General features: G+C 45.9%; 1 protein-coding gene across 2 annotated transcripts; it reads left to right on the forward strand.

The window, feature by feature from the left end:
• The first annotated feature begins 400 nt into the window (after positions 1 to 400).
• On the forward strand, positions 401 to 9,286 carry OSR1 (odd-skipped related transcription factor 1). 2 transcript variants are annotated; one of them, XM_064146407.1, is made up of 4 exons: positions 401 to 483; positions 1,165 to 1,224; positions 6,742 to 7,434; positions 7,988 to 9,286. In XM_064146407.1, exons 3-4 carry the CDS (start codon positions 6,788 to 6,790, stop codon positions 8,121 to 8,123), a joined length of 783 nt encoding a protein of 260 aa, XP_064002477.1. In that variant the 5' UTR covers positions 401 to 483; positions 1,165 to 1,224; positions 6,742 to 6,787; the 3' UTR covers positions 8,124 to 9,286. The 2 variants fall into 2 exon arrangements, with proteins under 2 accessions (XP_064002477.1, XP_064002476.1); XM_064146406.1 differs by lacking the exon at positions 401 to 483 and having other exon boundaries at positions 897 to 1,224.
• Positions 9,287 to 9,559: the final 273 nt, after the last annotated feature.

Here is a 9,559-nt window from a genome sequence, read left to right on the forward strand (position 1 = left end):
GCGCGACTTCACACGCCGCGGAACCCCTCCCGGGGTACGGAGAGACCCTGTCCCGGGCCGTGGGAGGAGGGACGGACGAAATGTGCCTCGGTCAAGGGAGCTAGAGGAGAAAGCGGGGACAGTCGGGGATGCTGGGGCGAGCGGAGGAAGTGTCTCTAGCCGAGGTGGACCCCTCACAGGTAAGTGGCTCCTGGAATCCTCTCGGAGGATCTTCTCAGAAGAACAACTTCCGATCCCAAAATCCTCCCAGAGGGAGCAGACGCGGATCCCTCCCTCTACTCTCCCTCCCTCCGCCTTTGTTTTTTTTTTTCTTTCTTTCTTTCTTTCTTTCTTTCTCTCTCTTCCCCACCTCCCCGCCCCCCTTGTCTTTCTGCCTTTCTCCCCCTTCCTCCCTGGGCAGGTCCCGATAATTCCTGTCCTGCGGCTAAGCGGGGAGAGGGCGCAGCGAAGCCAGCCGAGAGCGATGCGGTGCGGAGCGGTGAGGTGAGGTGAAGCGCGGTACGCTGCAGTGCGGAGCGGCGCGGAGGGCCGAGTCTGCGTAGGCAACGCAGCCGGGGAACGCGCCCCTACGCCGACACGCAGCATCGAGCTGCACAGGCTCCCCCCCAACACCCCCCCTCGGGAGGTCACTCCGTCGCGGGGGGCCCGGCTGACCTGGCCCAGGGGAAATGCCCCGGGACAGGCTGAAAAAGCGAAGAGGGGAGAGATCACACTTTTGAGGGCTGCGAGCTCCAAGCTGCTGCGCCTCCACGAAAAGCGGGTCGAAAATTTAGTTCTTCCCAGCCAGAAACTTTCTCTCTGCATGCGCATGCCCGGAGTCTGGTGGGAGGTTGAGGGGGGGAGCTGGGAGGGGGAGTTGAAATAAGGAGGAGGCTGGAGGGAAAGGATCGGTTCAGTCTGAGCTCGGCTGTTCCCGGGCGCGTTTCCACTCCGGCACAAGCAGCCTGCGCCGGGAGCGGGAGAACACCTCCGTCTCCATCAGCCAGAGCACCTGGACACCTGGCTCCGTTGCTAGCTCGGATCTGCCTATACCCGCTGAAGGAGCGGTGGGGTGGGGTGGGGACAGAGCTGTGCCCCCCAGGGCCAGCAGACACACTGACCTAGCTCAACCTCTTTACTTTTTTTATTACTTTTTTTTTCCCCCCTATTGTTTTATTTTGCTAGCTCGATTTTAGCCCAGGAACTTTTAACTGCTGCCAGCGGTGGAGCACAGATCGGGATTAGGTAAATAAAAAGAACAACTATTTTGTTTGGTTTTTCCTTTCTTTTTTTTTTTTTTTTTTTTTTTTTTCTTTTTCTGTTTTGGCAAGCTTCGGGGTGGGGGATAATCGAACCAAACACCTCTGTTCCTCTCCCTCTTTTCTTCTCTCTTTCCCTCTATCCCCACCCACCATTCCCTGGATGGTGCAGAAGGAGTGGGGAGATCCTGCTTCACGTGAGTAGGATCGTTCTTGGGGCGGGCGAAGGGCTGAAGGAAGCTTTCACATGGAGGTTGGATATTTTGATGCTATTTAAAGGTTTCTCTTTCCTTTTCAAAGTTGTTTATACCCTCCTCGCGGAGGAGCTGTGTTTTAAACCAGAGCTAAAAATGACACATCCAAATTGCAAAACACGAGCTTGAAGGTCCCTTACGGACTTGAGAGTTCGGAGTTGAGAGTTTGTAGTTTGGTTCTGAGGTTTTTTGGGTTTTTTTGCCTTTTTTTTTTTTTATTAATTATTTTAAAAAATTATTTATTTGTCTTATTTCTGCTCTTTCTTTCCTTCCTACTTCATATTTAGTGTTTGAGGGTTCGGGAAGTCTTCTCTGTTCCTCCCAAGGCCATAACAGAAACGAATCTGATGTTTATATTTGTCTGAATGGATGGAAACGAGTTCAGTGTAGGGAGAGACTGAGCTTCTCTCGAGGCCGAGCCAATAAAGTGACGGTGCAAAGCCGAGGATTAGGGTATAGTTGTTATAGTTGGCTTTTGGGAGGGAAACTATAAAAAATAGAGCATTTTGCAGATTATGGCAGCGCTGCGGGAACCATTCGACAAAACGCGAGGAGGGCAGGGAAGGAGGGTAAGAGCCGTGTCTCGGACAGGTGCACAGTAGGTCCAGTTTAATAAGTCTGAAGCCAGATGTGATAAAGGGCCAACGCCTAAACCAGAACGGAGCTGGGGACCCTCCGTCGGCGGCACTGCTCTGCGTGGCCCTGAGGCGGGAGCCCGACACGGGAGTGGCCGGGGACAGCGCTGCCTAGGGTAGCCAGGCGTGAGGACGCTCCTCGGTGCCCTGCGTTGTCCCGCGGGAGTGACTTCATAAAAGTTTTGTCCTCCACTTGTGGCTCTGCGTGCTGTGGTCGTGGGAAGCGAGGAGTATAGAGGGGTGAAGAACTCCAGCCGCCGGGGAAAGGAAGGACTATTTATTCGTGCGCAGGGGTTTGTGCCCTGGCGATTCTCTGGCCAGAAAACGAGAATAAATCTCAGGCTGGGGGCGGGGGGCTTTCCTCCATGCAAGGGGATTAAAAATCCACATATGCAACCCCCCAAAAACCAACATAAAAACTTCTGCAAGGAGAGGACTGAGGAGTCTGGCCCCTCCGGCCGCTTAGCCGGCACTCACGGCGCCCGGCCGTTCGGCCCGCCCGGCCCGGGGCCGGCTCCCGCCCGCGGCCCTCGCCGTCACGGACCCGCCGGCGTCCGCACCCGCGGGGTTTGCTGTCTTTGTTTTGGTTAAAGACTGCCTTGGGCAGCACAGCGATCAGTTGGACCCCGTTTATCATGGCAGTTGTTATTGCTAAAACCCGCCGCGTTCATCCGCGTTCTCAATGGTGGTCTGAAGAGGCTTGTCAACACTGATTTCATGATAAAATGTGAACGATGATTTTATAAGGATTGAGCGGAGATATCCAAGGCACATGCTGACTGAGTCCTTCCAGTCCTCATTAATGTTAGCAATTAACTCTTTCACGCTCAATTAGCTCCGGATAAACCTGCTTTAATAGATTCTGCACACTTCAGTAATATTTCGAATAAATCCGTGATGAAAAGTGCACTTTATTCCTTTAGAATCATCACGGGCGAGCAACGTGGAGTGGAAAGGCAACTTTATTCCCTTTCCAGTTACTTTTCCAAACACTGACAGATTCTAAACTCTAATACCTTGTTTAAACTGATAGGAAGGGGGAATCTCGACCCCACGAACATGACAAAATAAGCAGTCGATCTGTTGGCAAAATACTGCACACCGATGTGATGCCGCCGAAAGGATAGGGCTGCCAGACTTTAAAAGATTCGGGCAAATCAGGGGGACGAGTTTTGGGTTTTTTTTTTTTTTTTTTTTTGTTTTTTTTTTTTTTTGACAGATGAATCTGGTTGCTCTACTTTGAGGCTGTCGCAAGAATGCAGCATTTTATGCCCGCTACTACTTTGTCATGTTTGTAAAAATAAGCAACGTTCTCAGGGTAATTTACCTCCTTCATTCCTCCATGTGGAACTAATTAACAAACCTCATTATTTATGAGTCAGGTATTTAATGTAACAAATATCCCTTTCAGAAGACACATCGGAAATTGATAATTCAAGGTAGAAAGGAAAAATACCAACTAGCCACAAGATTGTTTAAAAATCCACTTAATTTCGCTCGTTGCTTTGCTGATAGCAAAAAGATGAGGCTTTTTGGGTTGGTTTGGTCTTTAATGTAGCGTAGGTAGAATTTAATCTAGAAAGTTAAGATTACAATGGTCTTAAAACAACGGGAATTGCGACAGTAGCATTACCGTATCTTCGCACAGGACAAAGGGTAAGAAAGCTGGAGACAGATAGAGACTTTCAAGTTTAAGATTCTATTTTGCAGGGTAAATTTATCTTGGCATGACTGGGGTTTGTTTCAGTCAGAAGAGAAGTGACTTGTTCTTAATTACCCACCGAGTTAGTTTGTATTAAAAAAGAAAATCTCGCACCGTTTTATTGTGATGGGGAAATTCAAGCAGAGAACTCGCGCGGGGACTTCTGTAAGAAAATAAAAATGAAAAAGAAGCCCCGATAACGATCTGTTTACATGAAACAGAATTAAAGGTGGAGGTGACACTGAAATCAAAGAAACGTTGCTTTCTCTGAGGGTAAGCGGGAGAGCGGAGAGTAACTGCGCTGGGAAACAAGTTTGCTTTGATGTTCCAGAGAGAGAGAGGACTTCTTTATGAAATACTCTGTTCTTCATCTATATTTTTACTATCCCAGTCGCACGGTACAAAAGTTAGCTTACATTTCTGGAGAAGTGCCAAGAAGCTTGTAGTAACGTGAACACTCTGATCCCACCTCCCTTTCCTCCCCCCCATTCTCTTCCTTTTCCTCTGGTATTATGTGTGTGTGTTTTTGTTTGTTTGGAGGTTATTTGCTTGAAGTTTGTTTATTTGTTTGTTTGCTTTTAATAACAGAAATGCTCTAGCAAAAAAATATGTGGGTGCAATGGATTTTGTTATGGCCTGACTATTTCTCCTTGGTTTCTACCCCTTTATTCATTTGGGAAAGAGAAACAGATTTTTTTTTTTTTTTTTAATGTCACCAAGCAATAATTTACTCAAATTGGCATAGCAGATTTTTTCTTATGTATTCTAAATTAAATGCTTTTGAAGGATACAAAGAAAAAGAGATAAGCCCAGAAATCGACTCAGTTTGTAATAGCATGTTTCATGCTTCAGAGATCTAGGGCTACCTAGACAGAAAAATAGACAGGGAACTATTGTGACAGACAGAACAATACATTTCAGGTAACCAAACAAGAGTTTTTTCTTTGCACTTTGTTCTCAGGGTCATTGGCTGAGGCATTAGTGTTGCAAAGTGGACATGCCTAGTGTATGGTCAGCACTAACGAAATAAAAAACATTTCCCCAGTTGAACTACAACAGAGTCTGCTTGTTTCATCGGCCCTAAATAGTTGTGTTTAGGTTTTGTTTGTTTGTTTTTCCTTAAAAAAAAAAAAAAAAAAAAAAGAGAGAGAGGAGAGAAAGAGAAAGAAGAGAATGTAAGGTGGTTTTTTTTTCCATCAACCCTATCCAAAATGTATCCAATTAAAAAAAAAGACAAATTGTCACAACCTCTTATTCTGGGCCAATGTGACGGAATACCTACCTCTACGGGTTGGTTGCTTGTATCTTCTGGCTGCTGATTTATGTAAAGCAGTGTGAAGGGTGTATATAGACCTGGTCAGAATAAGTTTCTCCCTCTCACGCCTTCCCAGCTGCAGCATCTTGGTCTGAGCAACAGTCCACATATAAATCAGATTTGTTTCCCTACTCCTCAGACCTCTTTCACCCACTCAGCCCTCCAACCTAAAGGGACAATTAATGCTCTGCAGCACTTTGTTGCCTCCTTTTCTCCAAAGGGGTTTTACTCCTCTTCACGTGTAGATACTTGACCCTCCTGGATGAGTGCTTTGAGGATCCTGCTGGAACCCTATAGGAATCTTGTAGTGATCCAGCAGGAACCCTGTAGGACATCTTGTGATGACCTTATTTGGACCCTGATGAAACCTTGCAGAAAATCTCCAGGGATCTTACGACCATCGTGGAGACTCTATGGGAAACTTGTGGAGATCCTCCTGGAAAACAGCCCCACCGAAGGGAAATCTTGGGCTTCAGGGATACAGTTTCCCCAAAGACTTTTTCACACTCACAAAGAAGGGAAGCTGCATCTCCCACACTGACCCTCGGGAGGCATCTTCTGCCAAATTGTTGACAGCAGCCGAGTCTGAAGTTGCAGGCAGAGCCAGATGCGTCTCAAAGCTGCTGCCTGGTAGCATTTTCCCTTCTGCCTTGTGGGGTGGAATGAGAAGAGATCTGGTTCTGAGGAGAGGCTGGGGGCTTGGCAGGACCCCGAAACACAGAGCAAAGTGATGGCACCCAGCCCAGGGAAGGGCTGCAGCCCTGCGGCCTTGCAGCTGCTGGGCTGGGTGTCCCCATGGGAAGGGTCCCTCCAGCTCTTGCCTTTTTGCCTTTTCAAGGGTTCTAATTGAGCAATTGCTTAGATTAGGACATGGGCTTGAAGCCAGGCCTGTCCCCCTGGGGACAGCAAATGGCACTTCAGATTCGTCACCCAAACTCAGCATTTTCCCTTTTCTTTTTGCAGCACACAAAAAAGGCCTTTTGGCTGCTATTTCCCCCCCAAAAAAAAAATTTCAGAGATTTTCTGGTTTTGCATGAGCAGTGACATGTGGATATGAGCACCCAACAGGCTACATCACTCCAGAGGCAGAGGCTTGGATGAGGCCATACTGCAGGGAGTTAAGTGACCCAGAGACAGTGAACACTCTGAACCTCCTTTCTTACATCACCTCAAGCGCTGGGGCTAAAGGCACTTCTTGTGAACAGACTTGTGTCTAGTAGCCCACTCATTTTCAAAAGTTGAAAGCACCCAGGAAAAGATATTAAATTGCACGAGAGAAGTCTGAGCTGGGCCAAAATGTAATTTCTTCACTGTCTCTGTGCAGAAATCGTTGGAGGTCTAGCTAACACAGAGATGCTATTGGAGGGAGGATATATATTTGTGGATGTGGTGCGATACTTCAGTATAAGGGATGTGGAGGGATTCTGGAGACCTGTGGGGATACCCTGGCAAGAGTTGATCACATGTCTGCAAATCCAAGGCAGCCTTCTGCTATGGCTTTGGAGAACGACATTTATGAGGGATGAGGTGAGAAATTCCCTTTTGTCTTCCTATAAATCCATTTCTCCTTATTCCCCCTTCCATCTTTATTTTCCAGATCTTTTCCTCCCCTGTTCCCAAGATCCTCCTCCTGAGTGGCCACCATGGGAAGTAAGACCCTGCCAGCCCCAGTGCCTATCCATCCTTCTCTCCAGCTCACCAACTACTCCTTCCTGCAAGCATTTAATGGGCTGCCCACTGTGCCCTCTGACCACCTCTCCAACCTCTATGGCTTCAGTGCTCTGCACGCCGTACACCTGCACCAGTGGACTTTGGGGTACCCAGCCATGCACCTGCCCCGCTCCTCCTTCTCCAAAGTGCCCGGTGTGTCAAGCCTGGTGGATGCACGCTTTCAGCTGCCAACCTTCCCACTCTTCCCACATGTCATCCAGCCCAAGCAAGAGGCCACCAATGTGACCCTCAAAGCCAAACCCCGCTTTGACTTTGCCAACTTAGCAGTGGCTGCCACACAAGAGGACCACTCTAAACTGGGACAGGCAGACAGTCAGGGCTCACCTCCAGGGCTGGGGTCTTTGCTTGAGGTGACTAAACTCTCTCCAGAGAAGAAACCAACACGGGGCAGGTTACCATCTAAAACCAAGAAGGAGTTTGTGTGTAAATTCTGTGGCAGGCACTTCACCAAGTCCTACAATCTTTTGATCCATGAAAGAACCCACACTGATGAGCGGCCCTACACATGTGACATTTGCCACAAGGCCTTCAGAAGACAGGATCACCTGAGGGATCACAGGTAACACTTATTCTCTTGTCCTTTTTTTGTGTATCTGTACTCTGCTTACTACGTACCTACACTCATGAAGGTGTTTGTCAGAAAAAGTCTTGCTCCTGGCCAGGCAGCAGTATTCACTCTTCATTTTCCTCTGCCCACTGCCGGTGGAGAAGTCCAGATAACTCATTTTGCAGGTACAAAATCTGCAAAAAAAAAAAAAGAACCCCACATTTGCACAGGCTTCTTCTTAGCTTCCACAGATGTCTTCACCCCCCATTTGAATTGTCTTGTGCCCTCTGCCTTTGTGATCATACAGAAGTGCCATGAAGACATACAGTCTGATGATCTTGAAGTTAGTGAGAAGCTCATTATCTCTAAGCAAAGCACACTCATAAGCCTCTGACACCCTTCTCTCTTCTTGCACACATATATGGACAATTATCTGAGTGCTGCACACTAGCACTCTTGATCTCAGCAGTAGGTGCAAAAATATCCTACGATAGTCTCCACCAGGTAGCTCACTGCTGAGTTTAGGCTGGTTGTTTATGACATTTCAATGTTTTTCTCTCCCTAGATATATCCATTCTAAAGAAAAACCTTTTAAGTGTCAAGAATGCGGGAAAGGATTTTGCCAGTCCCGAACGCTAGCTGTCCACAAGACACTGCACACGCAAGTAAAGGAACTGAAACCTGCCAAACTTAAGTGCTGAATCTCCAGCTTCTATGAACTTTTCTTTCCTTTCTGACATTACACCAAAACCAGAGCAGAAGCAAAACATTCAGGATGGAAGCACTGAACTTTGTGTTTTGTTCTTGGTTGTACTTTTAAAAGAGCGAAATCTGCCCCATCTCCCTTCACCCCAAAGTTTAGCTTCGTAAGTCATGGGTGAAAAGATTATTTTGCTTTTAAAATATACATAAATGATGCAAAGAGTACTAGCTGACTTGTGTGGCTTTGATAAACTTTATGCCAAAAGGTGGTGCTCAAGCGTTAGACGGAAAGTTCTTTCAAAGCAAACCCCACAAGTTGTCCTCCCCCAATCCAAACAACATCTCCCTCCCTCCCCCCCCCCCCCAAGAATTGTAGCTTCCAAAAGTATGACTTTGAAAAAAAAACCCAAACAAAAAAAAGCCCAAAAAAAAAAACCAACCCAACAGTCAACCTCTTATTTTATACTTTATTTTTTTTTCTGCCTAAAGCTTCTTATTTTTACACTTCAGAAAATACAGAGAATTCTAGGAGACAACTAAGAACTGAAAGCATGGTTTCTCATCACAGCACCATTAGAACAAACAGGAGAGGGGGAATTTGCATATCTGATTTTCCAGTTTGTTTTTTTAAAGGACAAGAAAATGAATATTAGAAATTGACCCAAGTCTCTCAAAAGGGGAGTCCTATCACGCACTAGAAAACGCATCCATATCTCAGACCTGTGAGTTTCCAGTGTTTGGGGCGATTTAGCGTTCGTGGGACATAGAGACCTGTTTTTCTGCATTGTGGTCTAGTGCGCTGTGAGGAGGTTTGTAACTTGTAGACTTACTTTTAAAAACCCAGAGGAAAGACAGAAAGATAGCAATACATCAAACTGACAGTATGCACAATACAGTGTTAGTGGTACTTTAAAGTCTTTGTGCGTTTTGATGAAAGAGAACAAATTTCAACCTGAGAGCGTATTTTTTTAAAGCTGGCTTTCTGAACAGTGTATTCAAATTAAGAGACATTCCAATAAGTTTTGTTTATTAAAAAAAGAAAAGGAAAAAAAAAAGTTGTATGGCTGTTTGGCACTTTATGCTGATTATTGGTAATTGACATTTATCACTGGATTGTGTGTGTTTTTTTAAGTATTAAAATAAATCGTTATTTTACAGGCAAGGCTGCACGGACTACATATTCATTTAGTTCATTTAGTTTCTGATCTCTTCACTAGTAAAACCTCTCCATCAATATTTAGAAGTCAGGGTGCTGTTTTGTTCTTTTGAGTTAACTTGTTGTTTTCCCAGTGCGTGTATCTACCAGCCATAAAACTCTTACTTGTAAACTTACAAGCTTTCTCCTTTCTAATTTCCTTTCTTCCTTCTATTTAGTTTAAATTTTATTGTCATTATTATTTTATTTTTTTTAGGGATGGCAAAAGTAAACTGATCT

The sequence above is a fragment of the Pogoniulus pusillus genome, chromosome 7, assembly GCF_015220805.1.
Source record: "Pogoniulus pusillus isolate bPogPus1 chromosome 7, bPogPus1.pri, whole genome shotgun sequence".
In the NCBI taxonomy this organism is placed as follows: domain Eukaryota; kingdom Metazoa; phylum Chordata; class Aves; order Piciformes; family Lybiidae; genus Pogoniulus; species Pogoniulus pusillus.

Coding starts and splice junctions, on each gene's coding strand:
- OSR1 (XM_064146407.1), top strand. CDS start 6,788: ATGGGAAGTAAGACCCTGCCAGCCCCAGTGCCTATCCATCCTTCTCTC. Junction 7,435..7,987: donor GATCACCTGAGGGATCACAG/GTAACACTTATT, acceptor TTCTCTCCCTAG/ATATATCCATTCTAAAGAAA.